Source organism: Poecilia reticulata, chromosome 10 (assembly GCF_904066995.2).
Source record: "Poecilia reticulata chromosome 10, P_reticulata-male-v2, whole genome shotgun sequence".
Taxonomy (NCBI): Eukaryota; Metazoa; Chordata; class Actinopteri; order Cyprinodontiformes; family Poeciliidae; genus Poecilia; species Poecilia reticulata.
This window is the reverse complement of record NC_088839.1, coordinates 25,761,217-25,780,485: the sequence shown is the minus strand read 5'-3', so window position 1 is coordinate 25,780,485 and position 19,269 is coordinate 25,761,217. Positions and strand designations below refer to the sequence as shown.

Sequence of the window (19,269 nt, the reverse complement as noted above, 5' to 3'; positions counted from 1 at the left end):
ATGAAAGTCTTTCACCAAGGAGTTTGCATGTTCTCCCTGTACATACGTGGGTTTTCTCCGGGTACTCCTAGCTCCTCTCAAAGTCCAAAAACATGAATGCTGGGTCAATTATCCTAAATCGTCCATGTGTATCATGTGTATGAGTGCGGGAATGCTTAAATATGTTTTAGAGGTTTTGTTGAAAATGCTAAAATATATTCTGAGATGGCTTTGCAATTCCTTTATATGAATAAATAATTTCCTAAATAAAGTTCTGGGGGAAAGGCAGTAATAAGCAGAAAATATAGATGAAATATATATTTTATGTATCAACCAGTATCAGCTTCTTCAGGTTGGTAAGAGACTAAATAAATGTAACCTACTAACCTTTATGATCATGACTCATTTTATTTTGAGAAATTTTAAATAACAAGTTGAGCTCACTTAAATTAATGAAAAGAGTTTTAGTGTTGCATTCAAGACAACTTAGCCGGCTTTATGTTCAATGGACTTACTAACTGTTTGACGTTTCTGTTCCAGCCTGATTCATATTTTCTGTTGGAAGCTTTTAAGATGGCGTAGTTGCTCTACTAGACGTCTTTATTTTTCTCAGATGTTATAATCAAATGAAGGCATTGTTTTTGTTTGTTGACTGTCTTTAGTCATCACTAATTAGCAGATTGGTCTCAACTTGCTTTGATGAACTTTTTAAGCACAACACCCAATAACACCTTTACACATCTATGATTAACTGCATTGGGACAGACTTTGCTTAGCTTTCTTCTGCGTTTACTAAATCAAATGTGGTCTTTGGATTGAGTGTATTGCAAGCCCAACTCAGACTTGGCGCGGCCATTATTTATCCTGGCTGTCTGTGGAAAGTAAACGGCTTTAAATATGACCAGCATTAAAGTTTATGACTGCTTGAAATCCTTAATCAGCTCTACATGCAAAGGTGTTGTTGGACACTGAAGGAGTTGTTGACAAGAAGCAGACTGTCACTTCACAGTGTTTCAGGAAAATCACTGACAAATTCAGAATATTAACACCGTTGATAGTCTTAATAAGACATCAGTGGAGAAAAGGAGCGATTAAAATCTACCGGAGTTCGGTGTGGATGTGAAGACACCAGAAGAAAACATTTTACCGTCTGACAATCAGCTGTTCAATATATAAATTCACTAGAAAAATAAGAGGTTGTTTAATTTGGGAAGCACACACCTTTATCTGTAAAGCTCAAATTCTGCTATAGTGCCTGTTATGATAGAGTAATCAAAAAGTAATTGGAACAAAAAGATGAAACTACAGAGAAAGCTCATCAGGAGTGAAGCTTATTTACCTATTTATTTAATTGCACTTAGTTTTTAAACTTTTATTAAGAAAATATGATGATTAGTTGTTTTATTTTTTTCATTTTCAAACAACGTGGAATTTGTTGTTACATAATTTATGTTTACTGAATGATTCTAATCTGAATCACTTTTGGGATTCAGATTAGAAAGTAACCATTCAGTCCACAAGAGGTCAGAATCTGCAAAGTTCCCTTTGGCATCAACCAGGAAAAACGTGAAGACTGCGTTTCTAGTTTAGATCGCCTAACTAATCGAGGTGGGAAATTGTCTGCAATCAGTTTCGACTGGATTCACATCCGTCCAAATAGATTATAGAGGACAGATGTTGGTGAGAGCTCTACATCATTTCTTTTTTTAATCTAGTAAATGTCTACTTGTGAAAATATAGGCATTATTACCGGTAATATCTCACCAGTGTGTTACCGTATGCAGACATAAATCTTTAATGAAAATGTGGAAACACTAGTTTTGCTGGTGACTGGAACTGACCCAGCTGTTCGGACAGGAAATGTCTGAAAACGGCGGCGGCGGGCAGGTGATGGTGAAGGCCCGCTTCAACTTCAAGCAGAACAACGAGGACGAGCTGTCCTTCAGCAAAGGTGAAGTGATCATCGTCACGCGGCAGGAGGACGGCGGATGGTGGGAGGGGACGCTCAACGGCAGGACGGGCTGGTTCCCTAGCAACTACGTTCGAGAGATCAAACCATGCGGTGAGTTTGGTTTCCCTTCTCTGACAATAATCCCGCCTTTCAACTTTGATAGTATTGGTCTGAAAATGTTGAATTTTATACATTTAATGGACTCTTAGTCCAAAAAAGTAACTTTAATAGAATTGGAGAGTTTTCACTTTTGCTTATAAGGCTCATATATAACTTGACTGAGAATAATTTAATGACATAATTGAAGTTAGAAATGTTGATGTTGTAGCTTGTTTGGTAAATATATTCTGTTATTGTCTCTGAATTCCTCCTCAGAAAAACCACTATCTCCTAAAGGAACTCCTCTGACCAAGAACTACTTCAGTGTGGTGAGTTTCCATCAAATGTTATTAAAAATGCACATTCATGTGTAAATTAGATTAGCTATTCCTACTTTTATTGGCTAACATCAAACAAAGGTTTGATTTTAGCCAAAATTTCAGACATTTGATTTAGTGTCCTGCTTACTGTTGAAGGGAGAGTAAACATCATGGTGAAATCAAAACCTTCAAATAGAAGATTGTAGCAGCTTTTCCCACTGGTTAAGAACTTAAAGAGGCCTTAGAAGAATTTCAAATCAGTTGTTATGCTGTACAAAAACTAATCTATGAGTGGAAAGCAATCAAAATAACTGCCAATTTGCCCAAATCGGGGCCATCCAAGCAAGTTTACATCGATAGCGGATGGCAAGATGCTAAAAGAAACATCTGAAAACCGTAAGATTTCATTATGGGACCTGCAACAAACTGTACAGATTTAACTTCCATGAGAACTGTGCAAGGAGGAAACATCTGCTCTTAAAAACATGATGGCCTGACTCAAGTTTGCCCCAGCAAATGTAGACAAGGACTTGGGCTTCTGGAAAGTATGTTCTTGGACATATGAGTCTGTAATTCAATTATTTGGACTTTTGAACAAAGTAAATGCAACTTTTTAGAAAAAGAACATTGTGGTAGAAATGTCATGGTTTGGGCCTGGACCTACTGCAGGTGCCCCCAATACATTTCTTAAATTAATTTTTTGTTTAATGAGTAAAACAGGATTAACCTTTGATTTTTAGTCGGGGGTGGGGGGGTTTCAGGAAAAGCTAATTAATTAAATTAACGTACTAACGAAATAAATGGCACGTAAATGGATAAATAATTCTTAGTTTGCCTTTTTTTTAAAGTTGTTTTCAGAACATGGAAGGTTTTTATAAAATCAGATTATTTAAAATATTCTCTCTGTTTTGTTTTTCACAGGTGGTTCTGGACATCTTGGAGCATGAGCGGGAGTTTGTTAAAGAGTTACAAACTGTGCTCACTTGTTACCTCCGACCCCTGCAAGCTAGCGACAAGTAAGAACCAAACAATGACATGGGTCATACTGGCTCTTAGGCTAGAAGTCTGAATTTTGACCTATCCTTTTGGGTAATTGGAAAAAAAATAAAAAATTATATTGGTAGCAAGATATTTATCACAAGTAAAGTCATGGTGAAAGTTTGCACACCGTCTTTCAACTTTCAGTTTCTTAAGTATAAAGATTAGTGAAGTCCAGCTTTGGATAAATAACAGGTCATTTATGTTTCAACTTAACTAAGTTGTTGGTTCTGAGGACATTTAGAGTATAAATAGCAGTCAGGAACTGCACAATTACATATTTAGCAAGAGTTGGCTCCACTGTGAAAGCAGAAGTTGTGCCAGTTTTTTGGTCTGAGTTTTGAGGTGTGTTTTAATATATTGCCATGAAACAAAGACCTCAGCTACAACTTTGGAGAAGCAATAAAATAATTTGTTGCCCATCAATCAAAGAAGGGGTGTAAAGCAATCTTTGTCAACCAAAATCCATCATCCTATAGTGAGAAAAATTATTTACAAATGGAAACATTCTAGTTGGCTCCCAATTTTATAGAAGTGATGTTTCAGCTTGAAGTTACACAGTGCAAGGCTAAAAGGGACTGGAACAAACCCAAAGACCCCAGTTTGTGACTAGACCATTAAAGACATAAGTTAGAGTTGGTGAACAGCCTCTTTTCTTTAAAATAATAACAGCAACAATGCTCAGTTCTGCTAATTTAGCAAACCAGCAGTTTAGCAAAAAAGCTACATTTGATGTCAGTGGGATCATTGGAGACTTTGTCATGAAAAAAACATTTCATTGAGGAAAATTTTATTTATTTGCAATTGATTTCATTGGTTCAATATTCACCAAAAATATCATAAGGCAATGCTTTCCAAATATCTTGCAGCAGCAAACTAAATGTATCCAAATTAAGCATATTTTACTAACTGTCAGGCACAGAGGTGAAAGGCAAGGCGTATGGGAGAAACTGGGCCATGAACCAGGACGACGACCTGAAGCACAAGACAATCTCATGTCAGAAAGACTGAAGATGAAACTTTTAACCAATACCAGTCTGATTAAAATACTGCACTCCGGTGTGACTTAAATACATTTGTGTAAAAATAATCTACTGCTCACAGATATGTAAAAAAGTGAGCAAAGCTTGTCCATAATGATGTGAGAGGTTACAGAAAAACTGAAGTTGTTGTAAAGGTGTTTTTATAAGCTGCTGAGTCATTGCATGCCATTTTTTCACACACCACTTCTCCATTTTGCTTCAGTAAAAAAAAAAAAAAAACAGAGTATGATATGTCACACGTTGTTATTCCTCCGAGGTTGAATCAATCTAATCTTATTCCCAGAGAGAAATTAGTCTTTTTTGTTCCAGCATGTTCTAAAATATAAAACTTTAGAAGTGATTTAAAAGTTACTGCAATGATGGCAAAAGTTACCATAGTTTAGAACAGTCTGGATTAATTTTCACGTTGTTTTCTAATATTTAACTTTCATTAATAAGTCACATTTTAGAAAAGGCTGACTGTTGTCCCTGTTTATTCTCACTCACGCCTGTATGTTCAGGTTAAGTAGTGGAGACAGCGCCACCTTGTGTGGGAACCTGGAGGAGATCCTCACCTTCCAGCAGGGACTGTGTTCAGCTTTGGAGGACTGCACCAAGTAAGTCTAATCACTGATTTATCTGTGTTTGTGGAGTTTAATAGACCAGAATACGACAAATACGTGTGATAATTTCCTTTTATGTGCATTTAACACTGTAAAATTCTGCAGAGGTTCCCACGTGTACATTTTTGCAATCACTTCCTTCCGTCTAGACGCCTCTGGTTGTGCTTCTTTGTACAAGTGCCACCTTGCAAAGTGTGTGAATGTGTAATATCACAGTTACTGTAACGTTAGACAAGTTTATATGAACAATGTGTCAGCGCTTGGAGCATTTATTCACAGCTGAGAAAATTCCACTTCACTGTTACTTACAAACTGGTGCCAGAATAAGCTCTTAAAGTTTTGCTGTTACATGACAAATGTGTATTTTTAAAACAGAATATTTCATTTTTAATGTTTGTGTTAAATATTAATATTTAAATATGAAATGAACATAAAAAAAACAGTTTAATGTTAAACTTTGAAACGGACGTCATGAATAATGACAAGAGGAAAATTATTTTAAATGTTCATGGCTTTCCACGTTTACTTCTTGAACCGGTCCTGTGTTTCTTCCTCCTCATATTTTTAACTCTTTCTCTGATTTTCCAGAGTTGCAGAGGGGCAACAGAGAGTGGCAGGATGCTATTTAAATCTCATGAGTCAGATCAAGAGTGTGTACCTGAATTACTGTTCGAGTCATCCATCAGCCGTCTGCATCCTTACTGATCACAGGTCAGCCCCTGCACACAAAAACAGAACAAACATCAGCACAGCACTGTTAAAAAGGGATTGGTATTTAACTAGGTGTCGCTGGTTTTCATTAGTTCTTTAGATTCCATGTGTTGCATAAGAAAAGAAGTAAGTTATGTTAGTCCTTTAGCATTTAATAATCAAATTTACAATCAAAGCAGAACTTCTGTATCAAGGTTACTATGGTGTCATATGAAGGGTTAAATATGTCCAGATTTTCAATATCAGGCTGTAAATTAAGTCACATGTTTTTTTATTTGTTCATGCATGGTACTTTTTTAAAAATGTGAAATGTGTTTGCAATAGTTATTTCTTCCGCAAGTTTTAGCTCTGAATGAGGAGAATGAGTTTTGTTTTGATGTACGTAGGGAAGAATACATGCAATAATCCTAATTATATCCAAGACATCCTGCCGTCCCCACAAACTGCAATAAAATTCTACTCCCGTAAATGGCTTGAAGGATATTTCAGCGATAATAACAAACACCTTGTTACATTATTTCTTACCAGTTCATTAGGTTTTCGAAATTAAAGCTTTGTTTAAAAACCTTCACTGTTTTTAATTGTTAGTTAAACCTTGGTGTCAATAAATATTTTTGCAGCTTACCATTACCTTACAGTAATAGTAGCAGTATAAGCAATAAAATGAGGTCTCCTTGCAGACGTTGCACTAGACATTCTCATTATCTTTTATACTTTTACTCGTCACTTTAAAAAAAGATATTAACAATGATGTATTCAACTGCATTTAATATTTTCATCCAGTTTAATAGTTTAACAATTTTATAGCATGCCACCAGAGACATAAATCTGAATTAACTTCTATATACACATTAAATTGAACTTCTACACGTACTGAAAACCTGAAAAAAAAAATAGTGAAAACATTTACCTCTCATAAAACCTAAAAATCTACCATACTGTTCACATAAACTGGTAAAAAGCTCTACCCTTCATATTAACTTGTCAAATATTTTCTGATTTCAGTGGGAAAGAAATATATTTCATTCAAACAGGAAGGCGTTTCGTTAGACCGGAAGTTATAATTTTTAAACTGAACTCGTTCTAGTTAGCTTCACGCGAACGCGGATGAATCGAGTATAAAACTGTAAGTTCGTGTTTCCGGTGAAGGACACTTAACGGTCTAAGCTTTTACAACGGTTGGTTAAAAAAAAAAAAAAAAAAACAAAGAAAGAAAGAAAAAAACATCCAGCCTGTCAACGGTCCAACTGTTTTTAACCGTCAAGCCAGAGAGAATACTTCTGTGGAGCTAGCATGTCTGGAGAACAGAAGAGTGGTGGCGGATGGAGGAAAACTTTATGGAATCCAGAGAAGAAACAGTTTCTAGGGCGAACAGGGGAGAGTTGGCTTAAAATCTCCGTGTTCTATGTGATTTTCTACGCTTTCCTGTGTGGGATTTTCATCGGGTCCATTCTGGTTTTGCTAATGACGTTAAGTGCGTACAAACCCAAATACCAGGACAGAATTGTTCCCTCAGGTCTGTCATTCAAACCCTACGCCCCCAACTTTGACATCAAATTCAAGAAGGACGACCCGTCTTCATATGAGTCGTACGTCAAGAGCTTGAAGACGTTTATTGAGCAATATAATGATGAAAAACAGACTGACGACATGAAATATGAGAATTGTGGAGCCACCCCGAAGCCATACACTGAACGCGGCGAACTCGAAAGTAAAGCGGGACAGAAGAAAAGTTGCCGCTTCAGCCGAAGCGAGCTGGAAGGCTGCTCCGGGCAAAACGACACCACCTTTGGCTTTAAGGAGGGAAAGCCGTGCCTCATTGTCAAGCTCAACAGGATTATCAATTTCAGACCTAAACCTCCTTCCATCAACGATTCGCTTCCAGACGCTCTGAAAGGCAAATCCTTTGATAACTTCATCCCCGTTCACTGCACTTGTTTGAGGGAGAAAGACAGAGGCAAGATCGGAGAGATCAAGTACTTTGGCTTCGCGGGGCGCGGCGGTTTCCCTCTCCAGTACTACCCTTACTACGGCAAAATGCTGCATCCCAATTATTTGCAGCCTCTGGTGGGCATCAAGTTCACCAACCTCACTATGAACAGGGAGGTCCAGGTCGAGTGCAGAGTGTACGGGGGCGGCTGGCCTTACACGAAGGACAGCCATCGTGGATACTTTTACGTTCACTTCACTGTGAGACAGTGACCCCATACCCGATGGTGGCAAAATGAAAAAAAGAAAAAAAAAACGTAGAGAGATATTCAAGAGTTCAGACAACGGCTCTGAACGTGTGCTTATACTTGATTTTTCGTGTTTTCTGACCAGAATTAAAACAGAATCTAAGATACAGGGCGGTAGTAATAGCAAATACTCTTTCTACAGTTAATGTTGGGGTGGGACGGGGGATGATTGTGATGTTCATCGATTATTGTAAGAACTTGCAGTTTCACTACTGATATGTAGGGAGCTGTGTTTTTGTCGCCATGGTGTTTTATCCTTATGTGGTTTATATATTGAAGTGTCCAGGCGTTGTAGGGTTCTGTTTTATTTTGACTTTAGTGCTCAAGGTGTGTATCTGTGCTCCCATGCCCGGGCAAGTGTTCATTTATGTGAGTGCATAGAAGTTTTGTCAGTGTGTTTAGACAAACCAAAATACTAGGTTGGTACTCTGTACCTTTAAGGTGTTAAGATGATTGTGTTATGTTTTGTTTGTATAAATTTTCCTTATTCAAGTTTGCCGTTCAAGAATGTTTGTTCATGTTTTGTTCAGCTTCACAATAAAATTGGTTTTGGATAGGATTTTAGTTCAATGACATTTGTTCTTTCTACTGGTACAAGTTTCATATCAATAAGACAATAGACAGGGATACAGATATTGGCAGGCTAATAATTCGAATAATAATTAATAATAAATTTTTCGGCTCCCACGGCTAGCTTGAAGAAATAAAGAGTGAAAACTTTTTGTACATAACCACACTTCTCTTAATTGCTGGTATGAGTTAAGATAATATTTGGGGAAAATAGATAGGGCATGCAGATATTGGCAGGGACAAAGTGCATTTTGCCAACAAAAGCAACCCCCACCTAACATGGAGAAATAAAGAGTTAAGAGTGAAATAACCTTTTCTACATAATCGCACTTGTTCTATGAACTAATGGTATGAGTTTCACATCAATAGGATAATATTAGATAGACAGGGGATGCAAATATTGGCAGGCTAATAATTTACTTTGCCAAAACATGCATCCCCCCTGCTAACTTGGAGAAATAATGAGTTAGGAGGGATTTCACTTTTTCTACGTAGTCACACTTGTTCTCTGAGCTACTGGTATAAGTTTAATATCAATGGGACAATAGACGGGATGCAGATATTGGCAGGGTCAGAAATTAAAATACATCCCCTCCTACAGTAAAGGGATATGTAAAATGTTCTACATAATGGGCCTCTGTTTTGTCATGCATTAAATTATTATGGTGTTAAAAGAAAAAGCAGGGAATTGCAAACCATTAGCAGAGAGCACATTCCTCAGATACTGACTAAAACATTCGACGCATATGTCTCAATAAAGGTGTCAAAACCGTATTTCTTTCAATTAATAAAATATATTTTGTGAAATTATAAACATATTTCGTCTACACATATTTTTAATGTAAGTACCTTGCAAATGCATTTTGTAGCAGCAATCTACATATTTTCCCAATCAAAATATCTGTGCCTGCTCAGCTACCCGCTGAACGCCTTACATAAGCAGTGGTATTACTGACCAATATTTGGCTTCAACAGAGACGATCACAACGCTTTCTAACCACCAGCTTAGCATTCCACTGGCAGCTTCAGTCTGCGGTCAAGAGAGCCGATATTAGCTCCTCTTAAAGATAGCTTCGCGGATACCTGGTGCATTACGGTAATAGAGTAGTGGACGACCTTGCAGGTGAAAATAAATTTTAAAAAACTAATGAAGGGAAATGAGGGGCAGGAGTCAGGAGTGTGTACTTATTACAGACCTTCCATCTCCATATAAAATATCCAGAATAAATATTTGATTATTTTACTGTAGGTTTTTGGTTAAGGATTCAAAGTACCTCTCAATGCGTTTGTCATTTTCAAAAATGTTTTTCTTCAAAATCCTAATAGGTGACAGGAAAATCTCTTAACGTTATGTTAAAGGATAATTTCTAGTATAACCAGAATGAATATTTAATAACTGCACTGTATAATTTTAGAGATGGACACATAACATCTCATAATGGCATTCGAGAACATGCATTTTTCCCATTTCATTTTTTTTCTTCCAAATCCTCAGAGGTGACAACAAACTCTCTTTGGATTACATCGAAGGGTGGCATCTAACCAAAATTAGTATTTCATAATTTTACCGTACACTTTTTGAGATAGATCCAGGTGTAGAAGATCATAATTATTATTCAGACCATTCTCATATCATATTTCCCATCAGTATAGCTTGTTGTGAAAACAAGATAAAATATATTTTGTGAAATTATAAACATCTTTATAAACATGTAAGGTACTTACATTTTTAGTGCAAGTACCTTGCAAATGCATTTTTCTTTTTTTTCTTTTTTACAAGATAATAAAAATGAAAAACATGACAAAGAACTGATTAACAGGTGTCTAACAAATGCAACTTCTTCACTTCTAAATAATCACGCATCATACTTAAACCTAAACTTCTAAACCAGTCTAACATTGACACACCAGGTAGTCCCAGTCTTTTCTCTTTGGGTCTGTCAGTTTAGCTGGATCCATGTGCAGGCCTTGCAAATGTTACGTCTGTTTGCTGCCGTCACATTGAATCTGTAGATGTTCCCCACGTCTAGGTCTGTCTCCGAAAGTGTACAGTAAAATTATGAGATACTGTGGTTTAGTATAGGTGATCTTGTAATAAAATCCGAAGTGAGTTTGTTGTCACCTCTGAGGAAATCGAGAGAAAACAAATCCTGAAAATCACACAGCTGACTTTGGGTGCATCTCTAAAAAATCTACAATAAATGATGAGGGTGTGCTGTGGTGGTGCAGGGGTTGGGCGCGGCCCACGTGTGGGGTCCTTGGTCCTCGGTGCGGCCGTCGCGGGTTCGGCTCGCTGCCCACCTTCCTGTCGGTTAACTGCCAAATGAAGGCCACTAGAGCCAAGAAAAATAAATAAATTATGAATGACTTTTCTTTTAGAATGTGATCCTTTAATGTTTTATAAAGAAAGTTAATTACCTTGTTGGATTTGAAATTAATTCCTGAAAATGAAGTTATATTCATATCCCGTATATAAGTGTTGTGATTCACTTTGACATGATATTTCTAAAAAGTCGTACAGTAAAATTATGAAATATTTATTATGGTTTTAATATAGGCCATCTACCAAAATAATCCAAAAAGAGTTTGTTGTCACCTCTTCAAAAAATTGGAGAAATACATTCCTGGAAATGAGACTGTATATGCTGCATCGTTATCATGAGCTACATTGTATTTCTCCAAAACCGTACAGTTAAATTGTGAATTTTAAGTAAAATTATTCTGATCATAGTAGAGGCGACTCTTATAGCATAATCTGAAGGTTTGTTGTTACCTCTGATTTCTTAGAATTCCCCCCCCCTCGTCTTCAAGTGTGACTACTTATCGTAATTCACCATGTATACATGGGATATTACATTACCTCTGATTTTCTCTAACTTTTATACCAGAGACTTTAGCATTGGATTCATAAATGTCATACATTGAAAAAAAAAGTAGGACATTTTTTCCATTATGAAAATGGATAAATTAAGTTGCATCAAGGAACGTGACATCTCCACTAAAACAGATTTTCAGTCTTCTTAGCCTGATCCTAAGCTTTACAATATGAATTAAGAATGAGCAGATGTAAAGAGTATTAACAATACATTTTATTTATAATGCACTTTACATTTATAAAAATCTAAGTGCTACAATCAATAAGACAAGTAAACATTTTATTGAACAGAAATTTCATCCAAAACCTATTTAATTATGAAACTGAACAAACTATGAACAACATATTCTTCTATGGTGAACTTCAATAAGAAAATGCATGAAAACAAGACATATGGCACAGTCAACTTAACACTTTAGAGTACCAAGCTAGTATTTCAATTTAGTCTGAGCACATTGACAAACACTCTACCAAAAAACACACCTGCAGAGACACATTGGACTCCGAAAGCAGACATGAAACAGAATATCATGACACAGCTGGCCTACTAACTCTGGATCCTTCAAAAATATACAGAAACCAGTAAGGATGAAACAAAGACAACTCGCTATACATCAGTAGTAAAAATGCAGTTTTAAAATAATCAATGAACATCCCGATAATCCCCACCACCACCCTGCCACAATCGACCATTGACTGCAGAAAGAATATTTGCTATTGTGTGTTTTACATTCTATCTTAACTCTGGACAGAAAAGAGAGATACAGTCAAAGACAGTATCTGAACTCTTGAATATCTTTGTACGTTTTTTTCCTTTTTTCCCCCCCATCATCATGTCTGGGGTCACTGTTTCACAGTGAAGTGAACGTAAAATAATCCATGACGGCTGTCCTTCTCGTAGCTGCTCCCGTACACTCTGCACTCGACGCTGAGCGCCCTGTTCATGGTGAGGTTGGTGAACTTGATGCCCACCAGAGGCTGCAAATAATTGGGATGCAGCATTTTGCCGTAGTAAGGGTAGTACTGGAGAGGGAAACCGCCGCGCCCCGCGAAGCCAAAGTACTTGATCTCTCCGATCTTGCCTTTGTCTTGCTCCCTCTTATAAGTGCAGAAAACGGGCATTAAGTTATCAAAGGATGTGATTTTCAAAGCGTCTGGAAGCGAATTGACCCTAAAAGGAGGTTTAGGTCTGAAATTGACAATCCTGTTGAGCTTGACAATGAGGCACGGCTTTCCCTCCTTAAAGCCAAAGGTGGTGTCGATTTCCCCGGAGCAGCCTTGCAGCTCGCTTCTGCTGAAGCGGCAACTTTTCCTCTGTGATGCGTTACTTTCAAGTTCGCCGCGTTCAATGTATGGCTTCGGGAAGGCTCCACAATTCTCATATTTCATGTCGTCAGTCTGTTTGTCATCATTATATTGTTCAATAAACTTCTTCAAGCTCTTGACGTACGACTCGTATGAAGACGGGTCGTCCTTCTTGAAAATGATTTCAAAGTTGGTGGCATAGGGTAAGAATGACAGACCTGAGGGAACAATTTTGTCCTGGTATTTGGGTTTGTACACACTTAACGTCATTAGCAAAACCAGAATGGACCCGATGAAAATCCCACACAGGAAAGCGTAGAAAATCACATAGAACACGGAGATTTTAAGCCAACTCTCCCCTGTTCGCCCTAGAAACTGTTTCTTCTCTGGATCCCAGAAAGTTTTCCTCCATCCGCCATCACTCTCCTGTTCTCCAGACATGCTAGCTCCACAGAAATATCCGCCCCGGTTTACGTTCTGAAACGGTTTGACGGTTGGACCACGGTTCGACCGTTGACAGGCTGGTGTTGTTTTACCTTTATTTTACCAACAGTTTTAAAAGCTTAGACTATTTTAAGTGTCCTGCACTGGAAACACGAACGGTTTGTACCCGACTCCTCCGCGTACTCGTGAAGCTAACCAGAACTAGCTCCGTTTAAAAAGTACCACTTCCGGTCTAACGAAACGTTTTCCCGTTTGACGAAGATTCCTTACCGGTGAAATGAAACGCCATAATTTTAAGTTGAAACAATCAGAAAATATTTGACTAGTTTATATAGAAGGTTTTCAATAGTTTATATGAAACTTAATCATTAATTTTACAAAAGCTTTTTAACGTTTTCACAGTTCTTGCTATCAATCAATCAAGTTTATTTGTATGGCACATTTCTGCTGCAAGGCACTTCGAGGTACTAAAAGCACAAAATTGCAAAGTTATAAAGAAAACGCCTTACAATAATTGATCAAGTAGGTTGGTCAGTATTTCATTTATTATGGCTTAGAAGCTATTCTTAACAGGTGGGTTTTTAGTCTTGATTTACTACTTTGTATGAGATGTTTTCAGTAGATTATATGAGAGGTACATGGTTTCTCTAGTTTAAATGAGAACTTTTCACTGATCTTTGTGCAAGGTTTCCAGCATAATATATGGAAGAGTTTAATTTTACATGTGTATCAGTAAGAGTCATAAAATTTTGATGAGTGCCATCACCAAATTCAATACACATCAAATATGTTGGTCAATGTTTTATTTATTGTGGTTCAAAAGAAACTCCAAACAGGTGGATTTATAGTCTTGATTTAAAGGAACTCTGTGTTTAAGTTGTTTTGCAGTTTTCTGGAAGTTTGTTCCAGATTTGTGGTGCATAGAAGCTGAATGCTTCTTCATGTTTGGTTCTGGGGATGTAGGGCAGGCCAGAACCAGAAGACCTGACTGGTCTGGAAGGTTGATACAATAACTACAGATCTTTAATGTATTGTGTTAAGCTGTTCAGTTTATATATGGAAGTTAATTCTGATTAAGATTCCAGGTGGTACCCCATAGAATGGTGCACTCTGTAAAATAGATGGCAACATTATGAAAGAATATTATACACCAGTTCTGTCAGAAGAAATGGACCAGAACTTCAGTAAACTATCATGGGAAACTTGTGGAAGGACACCCAAAACATTTGAGCGAAGTCGTACAGTTTCAAAACTAAAACCACCAAATAATAAGGAAATCTGTGTAAACGTTTGAATTTAAGGGGGAAAAAAAGCTGCACTACAAAAAGAACTTTTGTCTTGAAGGTTGAAAAACCAAATAAAAATATTTGTGAAAAATACATGCAGTTTAAATGATTTTTTATATATATATATATATATATATATATATATATATATATATATATATATATCCAGAGCCTCACCTATATAATATATATATTATATATAATATAAATGATTTTATATATAATATAAAATCATTTATATTGCTATTTTCACCCTGTGGTTTTGTACTTTAAAGTATCTATTTTTTACTTAGCTTAACCAATTCTGATTAGTTTTTCTTCAAAATCGCTGGATTTTCGCATTTTCCCATTCAAATGCTCAGAAGCGAAGCCGGTGAGGCAGCAGCGAGCCGAGCCTCACCTGCAATTGCGCAACCTCTCGCTAACTGCACTGTCTGCCATTATATGACAGCATGTACGTCCTGTCTGTACGCCGGCAATAAAATGGCTAAGAAACATTTAATATATGGACGGATTTTCCATAATCTCGCTTATGTATATAATGTACAATGTTTTTTGTCACTAACTGTGTGTGTATCATGTTTTGTGTGTGGAGGAGCGATCAGAAACGGCAGAGAACAGACTTGAGGTGAGGCAGGCAGTTCTCTTGCCTCACCGCTGGGGGCGCTCACGTTCCCAGATATTGTGACTGCACAACTGCAGAGTAAGACACAGTGAGCTAGCCATGGAGCTAGCCATACAGTAAATAAATAAAGAACAGCGATATATTTGTTTTCTTCTCTCTTCCGACATCAACATGAAAGACTAAATTTCTACACTTAAACAGTTTTCTAAAGGGGATTTTCAATCGAAGCAGGAGATGATAACTTACGGAGCCCTCAAGGGGACACGGGAAATGTTTTTTCTTTTGCGTTCCCTCGCAAAACTTTTGCGTCCCCTCGCAAAACTCTACTGATCAGTTCATGCTGCATAATTGATACTGTAAGCCTTTCTTTCTGTGGCCGTCGTACTTTCTGCTTTAATACGATGTTATATAAGGTTTTTCCATGAATGTTAAAATCTCGTTGTGAATTATGTGACGTTTATATATTTTCCATTAGTATAGAAAGGCACAACAAACCTATGATATAAACAGAAACTTTCCATAAGTAGGAAAGAAATAAAAATACATCTAAACTATTTGGACTATTTCTGAGTTATTATTGCCGGGTAATAATAACTCAGACACTCAAAATCTGACACTCATAACAATCAAAATCTGACCGTTTTGATTGTGTCTCTATTGTGTTCTTAAGAGACATAAACATGCAGTAAATAAATCGATTTTCAATCAGTTTTTTGCACCAAAGCGTTAATAATAATAAACACGTTTTATTATTATAAAATACAGCAAACTAATGGTGGTAGAGGGATGTACTGAGTTAACTTGGGGAATCTCATCTGTCCATGTATCAACTCCAAACCTCTTCTTCTTTGTTATGTTACAATTATCGATTTATTTAATTTTGATTATCATGCTCCAAGCATTGCGAGGACTGACCACCTCGCTCACCCGCTTCCTCATACACACAGAGCCAGCAGCCAGTAACCTTCCCATTCATACTTCATGACAGTCATGCCCACATCGACACACCCACTACCAGGTGTCAAAGCCGCTGCTTCTGTCATATCAATAATTACTAGAGGTGTGCCGATTGATCGGCCACCGATCATAATCGGCCAATTTCCGTAAAAAAGTGTATGATCGGTGATCGCCGATCACGGTCTCTTGTTGCCGATCACACAAACCGATTACCTGCATCTCATTTTGCAGCCTGCCTGTGCAGCTGGTCTCCTCTTTCCTTCACACTGCGTAAACGCGCAGCAACAAATCCTAAGCAATGTGGAACTATAACACACTGAGTGAATGGGGAAGTTTGCATGTTGCGGTGAAACATTTAAGCACGTGGGGTGAAGCAGGTCAAAATGCATCAACATGACGAATCTAATATGGCATAAAAACAATGCCATACTTGACATCGAGACTCACTGCAGTAAAAAAAAAAAAAAAAAAAAGACATGTGGAGCGATCAGATAGCAGGTAAAGCAGCGCACAGCTACAAATACTCACCTGGATTAGCATGACGGTCAGAAAGCTAAACAAATAACCCGCAAAATTATTTAAGTCGTCGAGCTGCGATGTAAGACGCTGGTGAGGAATTTTATTTCAAATATGCCTAATTTTTCTACATCAAGCAGTTCCTATAAACCTGTCATAATGAATCCAGTACTTAATGTTTGTACATCTTATTAAATTTCCTTAAGATCGATGCAACAGTTGAGGTATAAAAATATTTTTTTTTTACAAATTTTGCAGTGTTCAGGAAAGTGTTGCATTTATATTTATCACCCCACCTAACTACGATGCTACAAAATAAATAAAGTTCAACCATTTAAAGTTTTTTTTTTTTTAACTTCAGTTGAAAAGCTGGAGTCAAAATTTTTTTTAAGGTTTTGTTGGCTCTAGTGGCCTTTATTTGAAATTAGTTTGACAGGAAAGAGGGTAATGAGAGAGGGGGAAGACGTGCAGCAAATGTCACCAGGCTAGGAATCGAATCTGCAACCACCGGCATGAGGACTAAGGCCTCAATACAGGGGTTGTGCTTTGCCCCTGCATCACCACAGCACCCAGCTGGAGTCAGATTTACTGAGAAGATGGGTGAAGCTGTCCCTGGATATCACTAGGATAAAAGAAATGCATCTAGTTTGGTCAAAAGGTGTGGAAAATGTGTGTTATTTTTGGTTTAACGAGCTCTAGTAACTTCTGTGTTGGTCAGAAAGACTCGAAATGTGTTTTAAATGAAAGGCAAGAGTGTCCCCTTTAAGAAGATACCAAACACTATATTATAGACCTTTGACAAATGCCCATACCATGAGCCTAAACCAGACATATACCAGTCTCAAAAAACAGCATGTTTCCAAAGGTGTTTTTACTTCATGAGCTGATAACTATGACTCAGCTACCATTTTGGAAGGGCTATCATTCCAAAATATTAACTAGATATATGCATCTTTTCAAAAAATATCGATTGACTTTGCCACCCTGAAATGGACAAAAATGTCAAATTTTGGCCTCTGGCCCACGGACTACCATTCAGCCATAAAGTTTGTTTTTATTCAAACTTCAGCAGTTTTCTAGTTGTTCTGCTGAGGTAGTTACATCAATTTGTGACATCACACAAATTGATGTCACAAAGAGAATTTATGTCACTCTTGTGGAGCAAGAGTGACATCACAGAGCTGTATGGTCATAACCATTGCAGAAGAGCTGGTAGAAGGATCGTCTCCCAAGCAAAGATTCGTGGTTAAACTTTTTTAAGATACAAAGAAGGATTAACAATGAGTCGGAGCAATCTGGAGTCATTTGATTCCCAGAAGGAGGCACCAACTTCCACTAGAGAAAACACTTTCACTAGACAGACAGAGAAGCTGGAAAACATCTTGAAAGGAGTTAGCATGATGTCAACAGAAAGAGAGACTCTGATCAAGGAGAATGAGGCGTTGAAGATTTTACTCATCAACACTGAAAAAGCTGCACATGAGAAGGACAAGGAACTAACCAAACTAAAGGAGGATAATGCTATCCTGGAGCAGAAATACACCACTCTGCAGCAGATAAACGCAAACCAGGACCAGATAAACGCTACCCTGCTGCAGAAATGCACCAACCTGGGGAAGGAAAATGGAGACTTAAAGAGGAATACCACCGAACTAGAGATGGAGATTATTGAGTTGGAGGTGAGAAATGCTACCCTGAAGTTGGAGTACGAAAACCTGGAGCAGAAATGGATTACCGTGAAAGAGAAAAATACCACCCTGGAGCTGGAAATCACTGCTCTGGAGAAGGAGAAGACCGCCCTGGAACAGAGAAGCACTGCCTTGGAGCTGACAAACGCTACCCTGGAGCAGGAGAAGACCGCCCTGGAACAGAAAAGCACCATCTTGGAGCAAATAAAGACCGCCTTGGAGATGACAAATGCCGCTCTGGAGCAGGATAATGCAGCTCTGGAGCAGAGAAGCACCGCCTCGGAGGAGAGAAATATCGCCCTTGAGCGGAACATCACCACCCTGGAGGGGAACATCACCACCCTGGAGGGGAACATCACCACCCTGGAGGGGAACAACACCCTCTTGGAGCAGTTGCACACCAAACTGGAGGAGGAAAACAACTCCCTGAGGTACGTCGTGCAGAACAGCAGGTTGACCTTCCTGGTCGAAGCTTTTTCCACTAAGAGCAGGAAAAATTTTTTTGGAGCGTATAAAGACTGACCTGCAGCATCAAGTGGAAGAGCTGAATAGGCGCCGGAACAGACAGGAGCAGAAGAACCAGCAGCCATCTGAAGAAAAAACCCATGAAGACAGCCAGTCGGTTTCAGACCAGCCACAGGAGAGGCCACCGGTATTCAGACGTGTAGTCAGAGGCTTAACCGATACACTTGTAAAAATGTACAAAACAGACAATCTCAGGTACTGGATTGAACCATGGTACTTCTAAATAAAGAAGTACCATGGTTCTTTATTTACCATGCATGGAAGTACACTTCATGCTTGATTGTGGTTGGCAAAAAAGCTTGAGGACAGCAGGACTGCGATGTCAGGGGAGCTTCACACTTGGGGGCTGACCTTGAGGGCTTCGTGTCGAGTCCCATTGGTCTCCGGGCTGACCTTGAGGGCTGTGTCAAGTCCGATAGGTCTCCCAGCTGACCTTGAGGGCTTCATGGCAAGTTCCGTTGGTCTCCCGGCTTTCCTTTGTTCTAGTTTAATTAGGTT

At 38.1% G+C, this 19,269-nt stretch overlaps 1 protein-coding gene and 2 pseudogenes across 3 annotated transcripts in view; 2 read left to right on the top strand and 1 right to left on the bottom strand.

Annotated features, from left to right (window-relative positions):
• Window positions 1–19,269, top strand: part of arhgef6 (Rac/Cdc42 guanine nucleotide exchange factor (GEF) 6) — a 50,933-nt gene that overhangs the window by 9,415 nt on the left and 22,249 nt on the right. For 2 of the 3 annotated variants that reach the window (XM_008420678.3, XM_008420677.3), the window contains exons 5-9: window positions 1,837–2,041; window positions 2,306–2,358; window positions 3,271–3,365; window positions 4,931–5,026; window positions 5,621–5,743. In XM_008420678.3, coding sequence (XP_008418900.1) covers window positions 1,837–2,041; window positions 2,306–2,358; window positions 3,271–3,365; window positions 4,931–5,026; window positions 5,621–5,743 — 572 coding nt within the window. Of the gene's footprint in view, window positions 1–1,836; window positions 2,042–2,305; window positions 2,359–3,270; window positions 3,366–4,930; window positions 5,027–5,620; window positions 5,744–17,664; window positions 18,678–19,269 lie in introns of those variants that run through there. The other variant, XM_008420679.3, reaches the window with a different exon arrangement.
• Window positions 5,788–8,539, top strand: LOC103471585 (sodium/potassium-transporting ATPase subunit beta-1 pseudogene; annotated as a pseudogene).
• LOC103471587 (sodium/potassium-transporting ATPase subunit beta-1 pseudogene) lies at window positions 11,620–13,346 on the bottom strand (annotated as a pseudogene).